This window comes from Pholcus phalangioides, unplaced genomic scaffold (assembly GCF_987345545.1).
Source record: "Pholcus phalangioides strain wild (caught in Gottingen) unplaced genomic scaffold, Ppha-v1.0 ptg000017l_1, whole genome shotgun sequence".
Taxonomy (NCBI): Eukaryota; Metazoa; Arthropoda; class Arachnida; order Araneae; family Pholcidae; genus Pholcus; species Pholcus phalangioides.
The window spans coordinates 50,388,720-50,412,458 of NW_028301610.1; the positions used below are offsets into that span (position 1 = coordinate 50,388,720).

At 35.1% G+C, this 23,739-nt stretch overlaps 1 protein-coding gene across 4 annotated transcripts in view; it reads left to right on the forward strand.

Annotated features, from left to right (window-relative positions):
* The window catches only part of LOC149074061 (uncharacterized), a 65,015-nt gene that overhangs the window by 18,449 nt on the left and 22,827 nt on the right, over window positions 1-23,739 (forward strand). For all 4 annotated transcript variants that reach the window (XR_016194450.1, XM_089246904.1, XM_089246905.1 and 1 more), the window contains one exon: window positions 22,829-22,997. Coding sequence is in view for 3 of the 4 variants with exons in the window: in XM_089246904.1 (XP_089103030.1) it covers window positions 22,829-22,997 (169 nt within the window). In the remaining variant the exon portion in view is untranslated. The remainder of the gene's footprint in view (window positions 1-22,828; window positions 22,998-23,739) is intronic.

Below are 23,739 nucleotides of genomic sequence, written 5' to 3' on the forward strand. Positions count from 1 at the left end.
GACCATATGGCCCATATTTTACAGGACCGAATATTTTTTTCATAATATTCAGTTGTTTGATCATTTTAATAAAAATGTTTTTGTCAAAAAACACTTATTTTTTCAGAAAAAATTTTAAACCATGAATTTATTTTAACATGAGCTTATGCATCAATGAAAATATTACTTTTTTATTTCATTTGACCATCTTGCTTATACACATAGCTTCAGAATAACGGAAAACATGTTTATTTTTTTCCACCACCACCTTTTTTTACTGAATAATAGGATAATTAGATCGTTACTTAAACAGTTCACAGCTTATTCTGTACGTCTTTTTTTACCTTTCTCACCGAAAGGTTTATATGCTAAACAATTGGTGTGCAGCTTTTCTTCAATAGCAATGTACTGTTTGATCACCATGGTGCTGTCTTTGCAATTGTTCCTTGTATCAGAAAAAGGCACTGGCATGGATAAAAGAGGGTATTGAACACACATCTCTGATCTTCTTGTGGCACAGTTTGTGAGTATCTTCATGACCTGGGCTACCATATTCCACGGGGTGTAATGCGATAGGCCTCCTCGTGATGCACTCTGGTTAACGCCAAATATATCACACGTCATTGTCTTCGCATATACACTATCTACCAATAAGTATTTGGACACCTATGCAAATGACAATATCTGCGGTCCTGAGATACGTCACGCCCTCCGCCGGTATATATCGTGTAGGAAACAACATCGGCATTAGTCGCATGCAAGATGGCGCACAGTTCGGAGCTCTCTGATTTCGAGAAAGGTATAATTATCGGGTATCACAAAAATGACCAATCCTTAAGGGACATATCTAGCGAGCTGAAGTACCCAAAATCGACAGTGACCTATGTGATTAAGAAGTGGAAGGTGAGCTGTGATTGTCGGAATTTGCCCCGAGTCGGCAGACCAATGAAACTGGGAGATAGAGACTGACGGGTGCTGTCCAGAGAAATTCGGAAGAACCGCACCCAACCAATGGCCCTCATCCGCGAGGAGTTTCAACAGGCATCCGGGAGTACTGTTTCAATGAATACCATCCGTAAGGAAGCACATCTGATTGGTTTTCATGGTCGTGCTGCTGCCCATAAGCCTTTGATCACAAAGTCCAACCGCGTTGCTCGGTTAATGTGGTGCAAAGCACATCGAAATTGGACCGTAGATCAGTGGAAACGGGTTCTTTGGAGCGACGATATTTTGATAACAAAATACAGAACACGAGAAAAAAATATTACTCGTTACTTGGTCAGCCGCATTGAGTGTGAATTTTGGCATACACCATTCCCATCCGAAATGTAGAAAGAGTGTCAAAGGAACAGAAAAAGTGAATAATTCCCCACCATGGTCCAGTGCGCCAAACTAGCACCAGCTCTATTAAATATGAACAAAAACTATTTATTCTTACTTGTCTGCAGAGTGAAATAAGATAAGCTCTAACTGAGGTGCTTCTCACAAATAAAAACATAGTAAAAACTACACCAAAATCGCTAAATCGCTTCTCTGATGAAAGAGAATACAAACTGAAATCGTAGTCTCAGAGGAGCAAAAAAAATTCCAGCGCGAGTAGTACAATCTGAGCAAAAACATAAAAGCATGAATTGAAAGGACAGTCAGTTTTTAGCAATTCACCATGGAGTGGGTTTTTTTTTCTTGAGCATGCTAAATACTTGCTTGCAGGATTGTTTGGTTTATACGTTAGTTTTAACCAAGTGGTTTTTTTAAAAAACCAGTTTGGTTTTTCAAAAATCAAATAAAAGTGGCCTAAATATAATTTTTTTCCTTGAAAAATATCATATTGGTTCATTATTAGCAAAAATTTTTCATTCTTACCACATTTTCTAACTTTTGGCTACACTCTGATGCTCTAAATGTAGTGGTGTATTATCTCTCACAGGGTTTCTTTTTTTTTTTTTCGTTCACAAAGAAGCAGCAACAGTAGTGACACCATGCTAGGGGCAGATGGTGTTATAATCCAATAAAGACACCAGCTGTCCCTAAAGGACAAAGACCAGTGTACTAGTAACTACATTACCTGGCATACATTTTCATACTCTGATCTGTTGTTGCACAAGAATTTTTGTGCTTTCACCTCAACATATTTAACATTTCTTGAGTAAGCTATAGTTATTTGTTCAATTACTTTGTTTTTTGTGATGTTTCCATGAATTATGAACTTGTGCAATGCTATAATTAAGTTATCATTTTGCCATGACTGGCTATCGTTTCCATTCTGCAAGCAAATTTCCCACGTGTTGGATGATGTTATTAATTTTAAGTATTTTTTTCCCCTCTACCAAATAAAATTCCATTTCTTCAGGAATACTCATGTCAATTTTCAATTCTTTCTGACGATCATTTTTTTTTACAGTGTTTTGAAATCAGCCTTAGTTATAATCAGGGCCGGTCTTAGACCAAGTTGCGCCCGGTGCAAAAACGTAATCAGCGCCCCCCCCCCCCCCTAGGTGCGGATCCAGAGTGATGTGTCGGAGGAGGCAATTTTTGCTAGTCATTACTGTCCCGTAAAATACGAGACAGATTCATTCTACCATATTATCTGACTCGGTGTGTGGTGATCGTCCCCATTGCCCCCCCCCCCGTTGGTTCGATATTAAGGGACGAAGAAGTCAGAAAAGCTTTCTTCCTAAAATGGGGTTACCACCATTTAACTTGTAAACTAGCATAAAAACCCAACTTGTTTGATTTAAAAACATTAAAAAAAAGTCACACATTTATGCAGGGTACTCACCACAAAGGATCTATCTTCTTCATACTTATTTTAATTGAATTTTATGGTAAAATAAGTATAGTTTCACGCGTAAGGGTTAAACTGATAATAAAAGTGGTTAAGTGAAAGTGATATTTTCGTATGATTACTTTCATATTTATAAAACTCATGTGAACTTCATTTAAAATTATCCCTTTCAGACCCAGTACTGAGAAATGGAAGGGGCAGGCAAACACCAGCTAAAGCACCGGGCTCTGCAACTTGGGTAGGCCCGTAACTATTCTGAAGCAACTTGGACGGTGACCCGAGCGGAATGGGGGGGGGCACTTGTAACTCCTTTATCTGAGCATAACCATTTCAAGAAAAGTCTGCCCCCGAGAAAGCACACTACGGACACTGGGGAAGGGACAGGGCCATCTTAAGAGCATCATAGGGCCCCCTAGTCAAGTGGTTTTTCTGATGCCCTGCCTAGTAAATTCTAGAAAATTTTAACTAGATCTCATTTTCGTGAGGCCCCTCTACTTGTGAGTCCATGCGTTAAAACAGCACTGAGAAGGGGTTATTTTTCTCTCTAGATTTTTTTTTTTAACCTCAGGGACTTCGGCTTCAATTTCAACGATAACACGCAATTCTCTTCCACCTAGTACCTTACGAAGGTGTAAAACAATGTCGTGAAGCATATGTTAGGGACAACGATCCCAATGGAATAGAGCAATATATATTTTGCACCTCACTTTTTTTTAGTTTAAAAAACAGAATGGGGGGGGGGGGGGGGGTCCATGATTGTAGAATCTGGTTTGCAAAGCTGTTATAAAAATCAAATTGAACTTCCAACATACGTTCCTCATTAGTTTCTTGAAAGCAAAAAGATGTCCTTCTAAAGTCCCATTGTGGTCACACCTTACCAGAGATACTGTCTAGGAGCCTCATAGGAAGCTTTACCGTTACCGTCACTCACCGGCAGGGGCGGTCTTAGGGCAGTGCGACCGGTGCAATTTTCAAGTCCACACACACACACGTTGCACTTAGGGGCGGCTCGAGACAAAATCTTTACCCGAGTGGGACCCATATTTGGGCCCCCGACCTCCCCAATATTTAAAAAAAAACTTTTGTTTCAATCACTTCGTTTTGATGCGTTCAAAGGAACAGCGATATTTTATGTCGTAACATATGTCAGATTTTTTTTTTTGCCCTTTTACCTTGGATTTGGCACTCCTCCTAGAGCGGGTAGAAATCATTTTTCCATTTTTCGCCCTTCTCATGTTTCGGCGCCCCTACTCATTTAGCGCCAGTGCAATTGCACTGGTCGCACTACCCTAAGACTGCCCCTGGTTATAATCATCCTGTATATCATAAATCATCGCTAATTAATCTGCATTATTTTTGCTCTATTAAATACATTATATTCACCTAATTTTTAAAGCAGTTTTTGCAAAATAGCTTCCTAATTAAATATACTGAAAGTAACTGGAGAAAACATCTTTATATTATATGATTAATAATATTAAAAGAATATTCAAACACACAGTAATCCATTGAGTTAAGCAAAAAAATAATTAAATTGCAAAAGTTGGTTTTTGTTAAAATGTAAGAAATATTTATTGATTGATTAATATGGGAATAGTGTTAATTACATAAATAAACATTTTATTTTAATTTATTATTAGGGGTCATCCAAGTATTACGTTAGCATCGAGGGGGTTTCTGACTTTTGATGACAAGGGGGGGGGTCAGTGTTTTGCTGACAATGGGGGGGCGTCAAAAATGGCTAAAAATCTGCTTACATAATACGTGAATGGCCCCATATAAGTTTGAATGATTTTTCAGAAATTTTATTGTTTTTTTAATGTTAATACAATTTAAAACAAAAAAAACTTGGTTTTTTTGTTTTTTTAAAAAAAATGGTTTAGAGAGATAGATGGGGCTTTTTCTCAGCCCAAGATATCAAAGAAACATTTATTTTCTGGATATTATGCTGAGGTGAACTCAAAAAGAAAAGTCATCTTGTCTCCGCCAGGACTCGAACCCAATTCCTCTTGCATACTGGGCAAGCATGCTACCATCTACACCACTGGAGACACGACCCTGAATTCCTTATTTCACACAATGTGGCGTGAGGCACTGAAGTAGACACATTAGAAGCCTCTCTTAACTTCAGGAAATGGCCCCCAGGTGGGACAGTTTAGAGAGATAGATGGCTTTTTCTCAGCCCAAGATATCAAAGAAACATTTAGAGACCTGCCAACTCTCCGGATTTAGGCGGGAGACTCCGGATTTCTCATCCTTTCTCTCGCTCTCTGGATTTGTTTAAATTTCTCTTGATTTTGGCAGAAAATTAGATTTTACATAAGCTTTAACGTTGTCGTGACGTCAATGACTGCCGTCGTCGTTAGGGAAAACACCCATAGAGGACAGCCGTGGTCATTTCCATCGAGCAGCCGTATAAAGTCTTGGTGATCGCATTTAAGCAACTGGCAAAGATGTGACTTTGTTTGCGTAGCGTTTATCGGCAATCATTGATCAGGGGCATGACCCTGGTTGCTGAAATTCACGTATAATCTTTATTGTATCCCATTAACAGCCATGTGGTAAACACAAGTTTTTTTTGTCAGCAGCTTTGTATTTTGACATTTTTAAATTGCTTCCACCGATTAAATATGCCTTCAGAAAGAAAATATAAGACTTTATAAGCCATATAAACCTAAATATAAAGCTTTCAAGAGTACATTTTATACCCAAGATTATCAATCTCTGATAGCATCCACGAAAGGAAACTTATGTTTTATGAATATGTAGATGTTATTTCTCTATTCTCTGCATGGAAAGACTGACATGGAATTATATTCTGCTGGGGGGGGGGAGAGGGATGCAATACAGAACCTGCCTTGGGGGGGGGAAATGGAACTTTTTCTTAATTGATGGGGAAAAAAATATTCGAAACAAATTTTTTTTTGATCGAGTCTAGGAGGGCGGGGGGGGGGTGTATCCCCTCTTCAGGAGAATCTTCCAATTTCAAAAGTTCTGGATTCCAAGAAGACACGACCCTGCCTTCCTTATTTCACGCACTGTGGCGTGAGGCACTGAAGTAGAGACATTAGTAGCCTCTCTTAAAGGCAGGGTCGTGTCTCCAGTGGTGTAGATGGTAGCATGCTTGCCCGGTATACAAGAGGGCTTGGGTTCGAGTCCTGGCGGAGACAAGATGACTTTCCGAGTTCACCTCAGCATTAATATCCAGAAAATGTTTCTTTGAAAAATGGTTTTTTTACTAACCCTGCTTGCTTGTCGCATGATGTTATATGAGCAGCACTGATTGGACATTGAGAGTGATTGTGTGTTACTGGTGTGCAGGATCTTGAAATTTTTGGTGAACTCACCCACATACAATGACTGACACTGGTAGGAAATTTCCCTTGCGCTTTTCTTTCAACACTAAACAAGAAAAATGACTGGTACAAAAAAATAAATGCCATTCAATGCCTTTCTCTATTTCTTCTCATGTGGTTTAAATGACCTGAGTCCCTCACAGACGAGGAGTAAAAAAAGAAAGCAACAGGACATTTATGAGTCAAAAACTTTAATTACTCGACGTTTTCACTTCAACTTGAATCGATGTATTTGTAGATTACAAAAATGTGTGGCTATAATAGTTGTTCATTGTATATTGTCACCTCAAAAGACCTAAATTTTAATGATTGACTAATTGTTGACAGAGATACGGTATCAAAGCTGCAACTAAATGTTTTTAGTCAGCTGGGGCAAGCTGTATATACATTAGAACAGTCAACTTCACCTTTGACGCTGAGGGGCATCAATGCCCCCCCCCCCCCCCCCCGTTAAAGCAGTAAAAAACTTATTGTCAATGTTGTCAAATAGTTTTTTAACCTGATATGCTAAATAAAAAACTTACTTTTATGTAGGTTAAAGGGTTTTATATTCGGAATTATAATTACTGAGAATCTATTTTGATACTTCAAATTTTCTGATCTGCCCAAAATTTTATTCCATGTAAAAATTCTCTCACAGAATCTCTAATACACTAATTAAACACATTTATTTTCATCTAAAAATTTCTTGGAGCTCAGTGTATATTCACAGTTTCAAAGAGTATTTTCAAATTATTATTTTTTTTATATTTAAACTTAAATACAGCTTCAACTGGAAAACCATTGCATTATAAATGCTATTAAATATACCATATCATAGTGCAGAAGTAAGAATAACTAGGTTTGACTAAAGATACGTTACAGGAGTTTTTTTTAAGCTTCATGTACAAGCTAGCATTACCAAATTAAATGACATTTTCCTTGTACAATTTAGTATTTTGATCGCTAGATATATTTCAATGTTATGCACAATAAGAGTATCTCAGTGATTATCTAAATAATTTAATAACAACAGAAATCATTATATATATAATGTAATAAACTTTTTCAAGCACTTATCTGTTGTAAAAAGAGTACAGCAGATGGTTTATATCAAAGCTCATGTATAATTTATAATTTGCTGCTTATTATTTAATAATAAGCACATGAAGAAATTTTGGAATATCAAATCATTCCATAGTTTTATATCAAAGCACATGTATAATTTATAATTTGCTTGTTATTATTTAATAATAAGCAAATGAAGAAATTTTGGAATGTCAAATCATTCCATAGTTTTTCTTCAGTGTTTATGCTATGCTTTATTCAAATTGTATATTTTATAAGAAAAAAAACATATATATTTTTTGTTCAAAATAATTCTGTAGAGTAGAAAATTATTTTAGAATCATATTAAATATTTATTCTTTGTACAACATAGTCACTTTAAACATTACATGCAATTAACGTGTGCATTTCCAATGGGAATTTTTATATTGAAAAGCAATATTTGAGGTTTTTGACAATATGGCGAAGGTTTTTGATGAAGGGTTTTTGATGTGACAGTTTAAATCGCAGAATCAAACCATCAAACGTGTCAAAAACCTGCCAACCCTAGTTACACTGAACTGCTGAAAGTGAACAATTTTAAAATGTTTATATTTGTTGTCAATAATAGTAATTTGAAGTTCATAAATAAATAAAGGACTTTTTATTCAAATCAGGGTTGTTTGGTTTTAACCAAGTGGTTTTTTTCAAAAAATCAAATAAAAGTGGCCTAAATACCATTTTTTTTCCTTGAAAAATATCATATTGGTTCATTATTAGCCAGAATGTTTCATTTTTACCACATTTTATATCCTTGGGGTACGTTCTGATGGTATATCTTTAAATGAGACATAAGATTTTATAAGTGGTTTTTTTCAAACGTCTCATAAAATTTCCCTGAGTATATATATATTTTTTCATATGAAGTATCTTAGTTATTTAGAATTAGTTAGAAGCCAAAATTTCTTATTCTTACCATATTTTCTAACCTTTGGCTACATTCTGATGCTCTATCTTAAGCAAATTCATGAATAAGGATTGCATCGCACATCTAAATGTAGTGGTGTATTTCTCACAGGTTTCTTTTTCCCTTCACAAAGAAGCAGCAACAGTAGTGACACCATCATGCTAGGGGCAGGTGGTATTGTATTTCAATAAAGACACCAGCTGTCCTTAAAGGACAAAGACTAGTGTACTAGTAGTTACATTACCTCACATACATTTTCATTTTCTTTCCCATAAGAAGTAGCACCTCTCCTACTGTATATCTCCCAGTCTTAATATTCAATAGATTTTTTTTTTTATACTTTCACTGTCAAGTCCAGTTAATCAAGGTTCTACTGTATAATAGTAACAGATTTATGATAAATAATCAGCTATATACAGGGTGATTATAATTTGTTATTAATAAGTTATATGTGATTAATAAGTTTTGATTCCAAAACTATACAATAGGTACTGGTCAGAATGACTTGAAAATTTGCATGGATACTCCTGGAGCAATGGAAGTTTCTTTCGCAAAAGAAAAAAGTGCAAAATGTGCAAGTAGATGATGCTGTACTTGGCTAGCAGTATAATCTATTTTGTGCAACCACATCATTTTGGCACTTCCACAGCATCAGTGTGTGGGTAGAACAACTTCTTGCACATTGCAATGCCAGCAAAGCAGCTGCTAAAGACCCATTTTGACAATAACATGATGCAACTTAACCCTTGCAACTTCTGGCGGGGGGAGGGGGTACCACAAGATGTTATGAACTTGGTCAGATTGCAAACTTTGGTGAATTGCAATCTCCAGCGCATCCCCTATATGTTAGCAGTTCCTCAGGAATATTAATGGGGGGGGGGGGGGTTGGTTCAATAAAGGTGAATTGCAAGCACATTCACATCATGACTATGGCATTCTCTGTTGTTAAACAAGAATTTTTGTGCTTACATCTCATAGCCAGAACACAGTGGACAACATATTTAACATTTCTTGAGTAAGTTGTAGTTGTGTTTGATTACTTTGGTTTTTAGGGATGTTTCCATTAATTATGAAATCGTGAAATGCTATAATTATAATTTTGCCATGACTGGCTATCGTTTCCGTTCTGCAACCAAATTTCCCACATGTTGGATGTCATTAATTTTACATTTTTAAGTATTTTTCCCCCTTTATCAAATAAAATTCCATTTCTTCAGGAATATTCATGCCAATTTTCAAGTCATTCTGAAAATCATTCTTTTTTTACAGTGTTTTGAAATCAGAACCTTAGTTATAATCACCATGTATATCGTAAATCATTGCTAATTAATCTGCACTATTTATGCTTCGTTAAATACATTATATTCACCTAAGTTTTATTACTTTTTGCAAAATAGCTTCCTAATTAAGTATACTGAAAGTAACTGGAGAAAAAACCTTTATATATTATATGATTAATAATAACATTAAAAGAATTTTCAAACACACAGCAATCCATTGAGTTAAGCAAAAAATAATTAAATTCCAAAAGTTGGTTTTTGTTAAAATATAATAAATATTTATTGATCAATTAGCATGGGAATAGTGTTAATTACATTAATAAACATTTTATTTTAATTAATTATTAGAAGTTTGATTTTTCAGAAATTTTATTGTTTTTAATATTAATACTATTTAAACTAAAAAAAGACGGTTTAAACCAAAAAAACCCGGTTTTTTGGTTTTTTTACCAACTCTGATTCAAATATACAACTAATAAAACCTTTCAAAATTGATACTACATTAACATTACAGTTCATAAAATCCTTCTGTAACAGCATTAAATTAAGCTTATGATTGCAGGAGTATGAAAGGAAGTAATTTTTTAGAAATCAGTTTCTTACTGTTTTAACCTATTTCTTCCTGTTGTTTTTTACGTGTTTTTTCCAACTCGAAGGAGTTTCCTAATTTTGGCAGCAACATACCTGATGAACTTGGTAGATATGTCAAAATGTTTTAAGCACCCCCTTTCAAGTTCTGTAGACCGCAAAATAATTTCCTCATTTTTTGCATTCATTAATTTTAAAAATCAATTACAGCATACTACTGCTAAAAACACTTATTTTTCAATGTTGCAATGCAGTGAGGAAAGTGAGGATTTTTTTAATATTTTCTGATATTTTGTAATTATTATTCGTAATAATAATCTGTTTTCTAACGATCTTTAAAAAATAAGATAAAAGTTTTCATTTTCCAATAGTACAGAAGAGATCAGTGTCATAAATGAAAAATGTTTAATCGTTTTGTTACGGTCAAAAAGGACTGATAATTTTTATAATTGATTTTACATGTGCATAGTTAAATTGTCATAGGCCTAATTCAAATTTATTAGATGTGTTAAAATGTATTTGCCATATTGTAGTATTGTATTATATTTGCCCATTGTAGTGCAAATGATGAATACAGAAGGAAGACTGGTTTCCAGGGTTGATTTTTTTTTTTATTCAAAAAAATCAATTCTTTTGATTTAAATCTGATTTTTTTGATTTAAATCATGATTTTTTTAAAGAAAATATATATTTAAATATATTTTACTAACGCAGTCATTGATATATATTTTCATTAAAGAATATACAATTAAAGGAATTTTAATTTATAAAAGTAATGATTACACATAAAAATATTTGCAAACTAAAGAATCATGTACTTGTGAAATGTATCAGAACATTTTATTAAGAAAAGCAGGAGAAAAACTTGAATTATGTAACAGCAGTATTGAATAGCTTTACCCTCAATAACTGTTCATTTGCTTCATTAGAAACTAGTTTTGATGCTTTGTTCATTCCTAATCTGTTTCGCAATTTGGAATGAACTACACCAAATGTTAAAAAAATCCTTTCAACATAGGCAGTCGAAGCTTTAGCTGTAGTTAGCATGTTCATAAATTGTATATCACTCTCAGTAATTACATCTTTACCTGAAACATTATAAAAACTATTCCACTACTCAAAATTAGACATTGTAACAACCTTAGGGTAAAAAAAAAAAATGTTCGGCAGAAAATGGTTTCAACTTTCCTAAAAATTTTAATGTGATTGCTAGGAAACCTGAGCCACATTTTTGTTTGATAAATTCAAGACCCTTATTTCTCTCTTCTTTAATGACATTAATATCCATATTAGAAATTAGCACTGATGGGCTTAGAATAAATGCAGCGAAGTGTGCATCTGTTAATGATTTTTCATATCTATTTTTATATGCTGATGACAAGACCTTTTTATTGTTCTATGTTGCTGCTTCTTTTATCTGCAATTCCAGCTTTTTACACGCTAATACACATTCAGCGAGGGAGCAGTTGTTCCTTTGTACAAAATCAATAGTTTCAGCTATTGGCTTCAGAATCACCATCATGTCCTCAACATTTCTTTTTAAACCAATATTTAAGATTTACTAGAGATGTCACTATCTGAGATCTGTGGTCTTCACAAACTTTGGTAAGAATTGACCAATTTTTAACATAAGATTCAAGAGAATCGCAATAAGTATTCCATCGTACCTCTACAGGAAGTAGCAATGCACTTCCACCTTCTGCATGATACCATGCTTTCGGCAGATGATGATTGCGAAAATATTTTAATATACTTGTAACATGCTTTGTTACATCAGTTTTAATCAAATCTTTGGCGAGCAGGTTTAAAATGTGGACACTGCACCCATATGTAAGCCGTGAAAAGCCAAGCTCTTCATCCAGAGTCTTTCTGGCAGAAACCGTATTTGCAGTATTGTCTGTAACAAAACTTGATATTTTACATTTGAAGTTTTCTTCTGTTGACTTCACTGAACAACCAAATTTGCTAAATAATTTCCAGTATGTGATGAGCTGGATGCGTCAATAGTATCAACGAGAATGACTTTACCACACTCTTTGATAACACTTACGCACACAATTGGTTCATTGTGAATATTCGTCCATCCATTTATTTCCATGCAAACTGTCTGATTTTCTAACTCAGCTTTACATCCCTTAACTTCATCATTGTAAATCTTGGGTAACCATTTGTCAGCTACATCAGTACGGCTAGGTGGTTTATAACCTGGTCGTAAAGAAGTACAAAACTGTTGAAATTCCTTATTTTCTACCAACTTAAAGGGGCAATTCGCTGAAAATATAAATCATGAAACTTGTTCATCAAATTTATCTTTTTCATTGGCAGATGTTCTTATCACAAAAGCATCTAACTTTAATTTTTTAGAAATTGTAGGCTGTGATTTAGAAGTTTTAGGAGTAGGAAGTTCATCAGCATGCACTAAAAAGAAATAAAAGTTTAAGATTTAGTACTCAGATTAAGAAATGTGTTACCAACTAAGCTAATGCTTATTGAACATTTGTTTCTGTCATATGGGCCCTCAAATACTAAAAATAGATTGGTCTTTATAACTGTTCACATATTTCCTTTTAGTGGGGCAGTTGTAAACAACCTCAAAAAGAATATTAATCCTTTCACAATGAATCATTTTTTTAAATTAACATTTCATTACACTTTGATGTAATGTTTAAATTGATATTTCAGTGTTCATAGATTTAATTATTTAAACTTGAATTACAAGGAAGTAGTACTATACTTAGTATATATATCATATTGCTCAGATTTCAAAATTTTTTGGGAAAATGAATGAATTTGCTTATTTGAGATATACCACCTTCAAGACGATTTAATTACAATATCATCTTCTGATAAATATCATTTTCTGGAAAATCAACATCCATGTGCATGGCTTTTCAAAAATTTTACATGCACATCATCGAACTGGAAGTTCTCAGTATGCCCATTATAATGAACTTTTATTTAGTTTATTTTTAATTTTTAAATATTAAAGATTTAAGTTTTTGAAAATATTTATTACTTCTTTCAATATATATTTTTATCTCACATTATTGTAAATATAAAGCAACATAAAGCAAGCATTATGTTATCAATCAATAAATTTTAAAATTAAGAGTATTATACATAAAGCAGTGGTTCTCAATCTTTGTAAGCCCGCTGCATGTATTTTTTGTGAGTGTGGAAGCAGTGGCGGATCCGGGGGGGGGGCGATGGGGGCGATCGCCCCCCCAAGAGCCTTTAAACAATAGGTGAAGGGGCGATCGCCCCTCCCAAGAGCCTTCAAGCAAACATAACTCCAGTTACCTCACTTTTTTTCTTTATTAATCCTTAATTTTTTAAATTAATTTCCTTTTTTTCTCAAAGTTCCTTTCCCTAAAGTTTGTTCCCCAAGTTCCACCTTGAGATTTCTTCTGCTGGTAAGGTCGAAAAAATAAAGAAGTCATAGCCGGAGGAGGGTCAATTGTATTCCCAGCAAGGTTCTACAGGGATTCCATACGATTCGGCTGTCACGCTGCCTTTTCGCTTACCCCCTAGCGCCTAAGGGCTCGTGTAGAGAGGCAAAAAAATGTACACCCTTCAGTTTTCTTGGTAACGTGCAATAAAGCACAAGCCATCCAATAAGATGAATCATCGTTTTCTAGCCTTTGTTATCTCTTTTTTTTTTAATTCAGTCCTGAAACCCGCAAGCTTGACGTGGATCAAAAAATGACCATGTCTTCGAAAAAAACTGTTTTCAGTAAGCGAAAATTTAAAAATTTTAAAATAAATGGATGTTAAGAAAATTAATTCTATTACTTTTTGTAGCACATCTGGGGTTTTCCCAGAGAATGAAGCTGCATTCGCTTACGGATTCACTGATAATGACATTAACGGAAGTTCCCCCACAGGGTGAGGCTAACAGGGCTCAGGACAATTCTTATCATTTTTTGATTTTCACTCTACAAATTCACAATAGTGGGGCCTAAAAGTATGAAAAATCTCAGCAAAGCCCCCCCCCCCCTCCTCGAAAACGTAGCTCAAAAGACCTGCGCCAGAAGGTGAGCATTTGAACACACATAGCTTCTCTATAATATCTATGAAAATATAGGCCTCGGCCCCATCTAATAATTAAAGCCTTTGTAATTTGAAATAAGTACCTGCATTAAACATTATAAGTGAATCGTGCGTATAATGCTTTTCCAAAAACCGCCATAAAATCGTTTTAAGCGGAAAAATGCTTTAAACGGGAAATATTAATATTTCAAAGCTTTTTTCCGCTTGCAACGTCTCTATGGTCTGAGCATTAGTTGAAGTTGGAACCACGAAATCGAATCGCACTAAGCGGGAAAAGGTTCTAAGAGCAGTGCCGCAACCAGATGCTTGGTCAGCAGCTTGGGAAGCAATAATTTTTAAGGCTTTCAATACAAAGGCAGAGGAACGAGCGTCTTCCTTTGTGAATGACCGAACAAGCACGGTTTACTTCACGCCGGCTGTTATTTTTGCGGTTTATGTCCGACAAAGACTTTTATTAACTTTAATTATCTTACCCAGCGTCCCCTAGCAAACTCTCGTGGGACGGACCTTTTAGTCATTTACATGTTTGCACCCTGTTTTGGTCACACACGTGTTTGACGCTGGTTTTGGTAATTGTTTCGTTACTTACATGCGCTCTAGACAATACCGTCTTAACGCATTCCCCGCGGACGGGGGCCTCAAATGCAGAGGGGCCTCTGGTTTAAAATTTTAAAAGTAAACGTGTCTCGCCAGGTAGGGGGCTCAGAAAAATTACTTTTTCCGAGGGCCCAGTATACGCTTCTGATGGCTGACTCTAGGCCACTCACTGAACTGGTCCCTCACTCTTTATGTCACTCATTTGATCATTCATTACTCCCGCTCTAAGTCACGCTTTTGCTCATTCACGTGCTTGCAAACTCTCCAGGTCACTCACTGACACGGTCACTTGCTGTCTGGGAAGAGGTGGGTTTATTTGAGGGTTATAAAAATTTCACCGCCCTTCTCCCATTTTGCTAATTTTCTTGGCCACTCAATCCTCAAATTTGCCGACCTTCTGAACTTGCCGCCCTGGGCTATAGCCCATTTAGTTCTGTAAATAGGACATTGTCTTCAGTAACGGGGCATGAGGATGGTTAAAATCAGTGTTGCAAAAAAAAAAAAAAAATTGAGGGGAAAAACTGAAAAATTACCAGCAAAAAAAAAAAGGCTGATGGAATTCAATTTTTCTAGAACTAATAGAGATATGAATTATTAGTACAGTAGACTCTCGCTTATCTGGCACATACCACACCAGGGTGTACTGGGTTAACGAAACCGCCGAATTACTGCAGATTGATTGAAAAAGTCCATTTAAATAACAAACTTCTGCTCATAAACATGTGCGCACTATGTTTTCCTCTTCTATGCTCGGAGAAAACCGGCCTAAAAACACCGGATTACTGGAGGGATTATTGAAAGTCTGACTCTATACGTAGTAGGATGGGAAACTTTATTTGAAGACAAAAATGGGTTTCAGACGCAAAATATTTTCATAAATCGGGTATACAAACCTGGAAATTTGTAATTTTTTTAATTTTATCGTCTCGTTTGAAAATTATAAGTGATAAATGAGGAAGTTAAAGGTATTATTTGTAAATACAGACATGTCATAAATGGGTGTTTTACTGTGTGTAGTACTTATTTTCATTTTAAGAAAGGATACAAGTTTGGTGTGCTATAAAATTGTTCACAGAAAGAAAAATTAACTGTCTAGAATGTGAGTAACTGAAAGAAGACTGCTTAATGTTCTCTACATCAATCGCCAAGTCCTCGAAGCGTATACGTGAACACGAAAAGTTGCTGGAGTGAGTGTAGCTCGACTTTGGATGCTTGAGTTTCCAGCAGCGTTTCCGAATCTTTTCAGTGCATACGCCAAGCAGATCATGAGTAAATACTAAACAAGGTATTGAGCGAAACAAGAGGGACCACCTTAGGGACCCCATGGATGGAAACAAAGTCCCTTTGGTCGGGTCCAGTGCCGAGTGGGGAGTACTGAGCTGATATGAATTAGTACGAGACAAGCAGAGCCAGTTGAGGGCCCCACATGGATCTGCCGGCAAATAGATAGAATTCGAGACAGACCACAGAGGGCTCACCTGGAATCACTGATGTAAACAAAGCTCATTTGGCTGATCCCATCACCGGCATTCAAAATCTGAACAGGGAAAACATCTACCCTGTGCTGTACTGAAACCGAAACTGCCTTATCACGGACCCTACATATGAGAGGACAAAAGCTGCGGCGCATAGGTTCAGCTTTTTATCTGAAGCCATGAAGTCATTTAAAGTTTGAGCGGTCACAAGAATTTTTCACAAGCTCAGTGCGACCCGTTACGGGTAAGGGGGCTGTCGGTGTGCGCGTAGTAGCCTACCTATTAATTTGATAACTACTTTGTTGTTGTGCGTAAAGTTCATGCTCCCAAGGGTGGAGCTGACAGGGCCGGGGACGATTCTCATCATTTTTTTTGTTTTTTTAAGCTATAAATTAACTATAAAGGGGCCCGTGAAAAGTCTGGTCTGGGAGCCCACTAGAGGCTTTAGCCTAGGGGCCCGCTCTAGGATGTGGAGGCCATGGTCAAGGCTTTAGATAATTTTTTTTTCCTTCAAATGTTCAAGGATCGTCTCTCTTAAACGAGGTTTCTTGCATCCGAGTTAGCTTAGAATTCATTTCCTCTGGTTGACCGAGATCCTTATTTTATTCATATTAATTTGCCTAATTGTTATCATAACGTCACAAAGAGAAACGTTTAATACTTTCACAGGGATCAAAAAAATTAAATTTAAACGGAAAGTATATCTCTACTTTGACTTGAAAAGCTGGAAAAAAGCATTTATCGAATACATTCGGATGAATTTTTATTTGTGCGCATTGTTTTGTTCGGTTAACTGTGAGCCTTAATTTTTAATTTTTATCAAGCGAAGGAGGAAGTAGTAGTATTCTAGGAACATTTTAAAATACCAATTCTTCATACGCTTTTCATATTCTGCTCTCTTTTCATCTGCAAAGTTTTTATTTATTTGTACAATTGCTCATGATACTGTTAATAAAAAAACATTTTTAGTTGGTAATGTGCATCAGAATTCCTTACAATGTTTATAAATATAACACACATTATTCAGTCTGCACCTCAAACTTTTTTTTCGTACGGTATTTTTTGCTAGGGTAGCCGGCACAAACGTTCAAATTTATTATCAAAAACAGCTTATTCATTAATTGTAACACCAGTTGCTGCAAGCAAGTTTTTAAATAAGTATGCTACATATTGAAAAAATATAATTTTTATAAATATAAATTTTAATTTAGATTTAATTTTTAACTGCCTTCAATTTTTAATTAATTTTTATTTTCAATTAAAATGTAATCGTAATTAATTTTAATGTTAATGTTAATTTTAATTAATTTTTTAAATGAAAATTAATTGAAAGTTTTAAATAATTTTAATTCTTAATTAATTTTTTATTAGTTTTTTTATTTTAAGTACATTTGGCACCTGCGGACGCTAGGTTGGGTCTCACCGATCGACATCTTCATTGTGAAAAATCGCCCCCCCCCCCAACACATCACCCTGGATCCGCGCCTGTGTGGAAGGCCCAGTTATGCACATGACTAAAGAGCAAAATAAAACAGTGAATACTTATGGCCCAGTTTGACTGTTGACAGGGCCTGGTAGTTGAGAAAGACTGATATATACAGGGTATGAATTAAAATCCCTTGGCAGTATTTTACTGGCGAACCGTTGATTCTAGAGGCATATTTCCAATTAATAAAAGTATCCAAATAACATGTTGACCTCAGGTACATCATTCATATTTCAAGGGGTTGTATAGTTATTGAAATGTAAAAAGCAATTTTTTTTAATGTGGACACCCTGCTCTCAAAAACCCAATTAAAAAGTTGGTCTTTCTTGAGGTCAACAAAAAAGAAAAAAAATTCATGTTTCTTGTGCAATATTCGTTGAGATATTTGAATTCAAAATCAGAGAAAAGTTGGGAAAGAACAACATTATGAGGTTGTAGGTTAGTTTATACTGTTTTTTTTCCAACTTTTCTCAGATTTTTGAATTCAAATATCTCAATATTTCAATTAAAAACATGGAAGTTTCTTTGTTGGCCTCAAAAAGAAACAGGGCAACAAAACCCCCCCAATCGGGTTTTTAAGACAGGGTGTCTGAATAAAAACTTTTTTTTTAATTTTAATTACTATGCAACTCCTTGCAATATGAATAATGTATCTGAAATCTACATGTTATTTAGACACTTTTTCCCAATTGGAAGTTTTTTCTAGAATCAACGGTTTTCCAGTAAAATGCGGCCAAGGGACTTTCCTTAGCACCTTGTAAATAGCAAATAGAGTAGTAATCATACTTTACAAAACTGAAAATTGTGATTGTTGTTTAAAATTTAGGTAATAAAGGTAACTATGCTCAAAATACAAATTTGATAGAGTTAACAGAAACAAATAAGGAGTGGGGAGGGGATCACTTTGAACTGGTTATATCTGCCCCTAAAAATGTACATACCTTGATTAAAGCATTCTTCTAATTCTGGAACACCTGCAGCAGCCCATTTTGGCCTTACTGGCCCTTGCGCCATTAAACCCAAAATCCAATCGAATCCAACCTGTAGCAGCCGTAACAGTTTTCATCGAACATTTATCATGATGTTTTCTCAGTTTTGTTGCTACAAGACCTTGAATTTCATAATGACAATATATACATCTAGCTCTGACACCAGTTTTACCCAGTCCTTTCGGCAACTCTTCAAAATGATTCCAAATAAGATCCCTTTTCCTTCCACAACTTGCCATTTTCAAACACAAAATTTTAGATATGTCTTATAGTCATAAAAATATTTAAGTACACTCATGTCCATAAATTAAGGATAATGCCAGCTCCAGCAAATAAAGGTTCAGAAACAAAACAAACGTTACTTATTCATGAAGCCCATTTATTAAACAAAAGATAAAGAACAAAACGATGGTGTATGTATGATACCATTCATAAAAACTACAATTTTTGCTCCCTGGAGCAATTGTAAAAAATATCTCCTTTACAAAAACTTACTATTACATGGTTGGTATGATGGTTAATAAATTGTATGTCTCCCATGCAATGAAATACAGTCCGTACAACGCCTAGGCATGCTGAGTATCAAATTATCGTTCTGATCTTGAGGAAGATGACTCCACTCAGCAAGCAACGCTCTCCGAAGTTCCGGTACACGTGTAGGAGGTGGTTGACAGGCTGCAACTCGTTGGCCAAGCATGTCTCACACATGCTCTATCGGATTCAAGTCAGGTGAGAATGCTGGCCATTCCATACGGGTTATATCCTCAGATTCAAGGCATTCGTTTACAATGTTTGCTAGGTGAGGACGGGCGTTGTCATCCATAAACACAAATTCTGCACCCATGGCACCCCTAAGCAAACGTACATGTTGTTCCAAAATGATGTCCCAATAAATTTTGGCTTTCATGGTTCCGGTTTGAACATGCAGACCTGTTCTGGAACCCAGTATAATTCCACCCCAAACGAGCAATGCTGCACCACCGTAACGGTGTCGTTCGATGATGTTGTCTTGGTGGTAACGGGTACTTGGCGTTCTCCATATGAAAGTCCGACGTGAATCAGACTGCAAGCCAAACCTGGACTCGTCGGAAAACATCACACAAGCCCACTGTGACGATGTCCACATTGCTCTCTACTCCAGGCTAATCGCTGCCGACAGTGAGTTGCCGTGAGCGGAACACATCTGACAGGCCTGCGAGCATATAGACCAATATCTCCCAAACGTCTGTACACGGTTTGCCTTGAAACTGTGCTACCCGTGGCTGCAGATAGCTGACGAGACAGGTCGGATGCTGTGCTCCATCTGCTTCTTTTGGCAGTTACTGCCAAATACCGGTCTTCATTCGGCGTTGTAACTCGGGGCGACCTGTACTGTAACGTCTACTGACATTTCCGTTATCTAATAATCGTTGCCAAAGCCTAGAGATGACACTTTGGGCAATTCCAAGTTCCTCGGATACTTCCATCTGAGTACGCCCGCATTCTAGGCGGCCGATAATTCTACCACGTAAAAAATCATCCACATGCGTCCTCTGTGTCATAACTATTCGCTTATGGCACTGAGCGCCTTACAGAACTCTTGTGAACAATTTCACGTCTTTGCCACCATTCCTTATATACCCCCCTCTTACACTCTCGTCATTGTGACATACTATCGGCATCATCTGGTGGCTTCCTGAAATTTGCATATCATTCTTGCAGATGTGTTTGATAATTCTACAGGTGAAATTTTTACTTTAGATTTCGATTTCCGTGCGATTCTGAATTATCCTTAATTTATGGACATGAGTGTATAAGAAGAGAAAAGTTTCTCCTTTCACAAATGAGCTGGACTCTGAAACATGTTTCCCCTTTCAAACATCACAGCTTGAAACTGGTCTACTAAGAATAAAAGAAACTAAACTGACCAATCAGATGCAATAAAGCTACCAGCACATCTTATGAAACAGAAAGTTGAGGTTTCATCATATGATAATGCAATTGACTTAAAAGAACATTCAAAATAATTTCTGTATATATTTATAATATTTTGGTACATATATTAATTTTTATTACAATATTATAAATAATTGTTTAGAATAATTTAATAAATTTAATAATTATATATTTAAAGCTGCATAAATAATTTTATTCGATTAAAACAGATAATTTTTCATATTTGAAATAAACCAATTTAAATCAGTGATTTTTTTTTTTAAATCAGTTGATTTAAATCACAACAACCCTGCTGGTTTCTTCCGCTTGGAAGAAGCATGGTCGTCTTCTTCTCTACATAGTCAGTTTTTTTTTCCAAGCGGAAGAAACTGTCCAACTCTTCAAAAGATATAAAAAATATACATTTGCTATATCTAAAGCATAAATTCTAACTTATATGATAAATTATTGAAGGAAAACTAGTTTCTTCCAGCAGGTTTTTTCCGCTTTGGAAGAAAATGTCCAACCCTGCCCCTGAGAGCTGCGACACATGGTTTAAGAAACACAGATAAAGTATTTTGGTTCTTTCAGACAACATTTAAAGAGCAGTGGGCTCGATGCATTATCTGCTTTGCTTAGATATGGAATTTTTTTTTTTTTTTAATTGAATAATTAAATTCTTTTTTTCAAATTTTCAGGAGAAGAATATAATAATACTCAAGGTTTAAGCAACAGTGATGTAATGTGAATTATAGTTATTTAAATATAATTTATATTATGATTTTGAAAAATTTAATTTAGGTAATTTTTCTCAAGAATGGTTAGTATATAGCAAACAGAATGTAATGAAAACCATTGAATTTTTATGATATTTTCTTTGAGGTCTATGGGGGAGGGCCATTTTCCACAAAAAGTTTCAGTTGTACGATTTTCACCCTTATACGACGTTTTGATGTGATTTCTTAAACATTGTATCATTTTGTGGTAAAAAGAATCTGTAGAATGGAAAAAGTAACCTCAGGCAAATTAGAAAGTAAAGCTTTTTCCTTTTCTCTGTCTTACAGTTGCTATTTAGGATATGATATTCAGTAAAATGATTAAATCCAACATCATGAAGCTCAATTGACGATTCTAAAAGGGAGAGAGACGAGGCCACAGAATGCAAAGAAACAATTCAAAAGTTTAGCATCCTTGGAGGAATATGTAGGTCTTGACTGTTATTGTCTGAAGGACTTGAGAATAGAGTCTAATATAAGAGGATAATCTGTGAGAATAGAAAGGTGCTAACACAAAAATATTGTTTGTCTCCTACTGGTTGATTATCCAAATTTTTTTTTTTTTTTTTTTGATTACATGTTCTCAACAAAAATCAAAATAAAAAATTGTTTCAGGTGAAACAGTAAGAAGAAAATTTTTGAAGCTATCAGGGTTCTAGGTTTTTTGTGGTTCCCGTCACTTTTAATTCTGAGGAACCCCAAAAATGCTCTCAGGGAACACCAGTTGGGGAAACTCTGCAGTAGAACCTTGATTAACTGGGCTTAAGGGTGAAAGTATAAAAAAAACAACTATTGAATATTAAGACTGGGAGATATACAGCAGATGTGCTACTTATGGAAAAGAAAATTAAAATGTCTGTGAGGTAATATATGTAACTATTAGTACACTAGTCTTTGTCCTTCAAGAGACAGCTGGTGTTTTTATTCCTTATTCATGAATTTGTTAAAAATAGAGCATCAGAATGTAGCCAAAGGTTAGAAAATGTAAGAATGAGAAATTTTGGCTTGTGTATATAACTTTAACTTTAAGATACTTTATATGAAAATATATATTATAAAAATATTCAGGCCAAACTTTTATGAGACTTGTTGAAAAAAACCACTTAGTATATCTTTAAGTGGTATAAGATGATATATCAGAGTGTACCCCAACACCAAGAATATAAAATGTGGTGAGAATGAAAATTTTTTTCTAATAATGAACCAATATATGATATTTTTCATGAAAAAAATTATATTTTAGGCCACTTTTATATTTGATTTTTTGAAAAAACCACCTGGTTAAAACCAACGTGGTTTAAATTTCCTTCAGAATTACTGAAAGAAATAATTTTTGAAATAAATATTTTTAAAATTAGTGAAAGGAATAATTTCAGGATTAACGATAATTATTTCATAATCGATAAAAGAAATAATTCCAGAATTATCACAAGAAATTATTTCAAAATTATATTTTTGAAATTAAAGAATTACCAGAAAAATAATTACAGTAATAAAATTACTGTAATTATTTTTAAATAATTATTTATTAAATAATTAAAAGAAGTAATCATTTTTCAGATGGACTTGGTTGCTATACCAGTAGGTGAAGAAGAATTCTGTGAATTGTTGAGATGCAATGTCAAGCCCAATCTTGCGGAAACAGTCAGTGATACTGTGAATGGCAGTTCTGAAGATACTCGGACCATGATACCGCTTGAGTCAGAGAATGGGCCTGGTCCATCTTCAAGCAAGTATTTTTGTTCCAAACTGTTTTGAATGATGTAAACAAAATATAGATTTGATAAAGCAGGGCTGTACCATTGCTAGTGGCTTGAATTAGCAGTCGTGAACCAGACAAGTTCCTTGCTGAATTCAAGCTTCCTCAGCTTGAATGGTCGAATAATGTTGACTTCTCACCTTCTATGACTTTTTATGGGAATTTAAATTCTCAGGGAACTTGATATTAATTTTTGATACCACACAGTTTTTTTAGTATCGTATATCTTTTAGGGTTTGCTTTTTTAAAAAAAAGTATTTCTATCTTTTTGCTTTTTTTTAAGGTGTTTCAGATTGTTTAGGCACGCATGATAACGATAAAAATACTGATGTAACGAATGGAGATGCTAATGCACTTCTTATGAAGTGGTAATGGTAATATTGACTGTGTGTGTGTTTGCAAAATGTTGAAAGTATGCCCTAAAAACTGAAATAGTTCATAAGGTCACAAATTTCTGCTGCACTCCTTGAACACCAAGCACAAACAACTCTGATATCATTAATATGATTAAGCTCTGCACAGAGGTGGGAACTTTGCTCCAAAATTAACATCCTGCGCCAACCTCTTTGTGCCCGGTATTTCGGAAAAGGATGTCAAAAAATGTTCCTACGTGCTGTGAAACAATTTTTTTCTGAGAAGAGCGTGTTTTATTTCTCCGTAGTTCCCCCTTCTCATCTTCTGTCATCGCACTAACTTGTGACTTTGAAAAAAA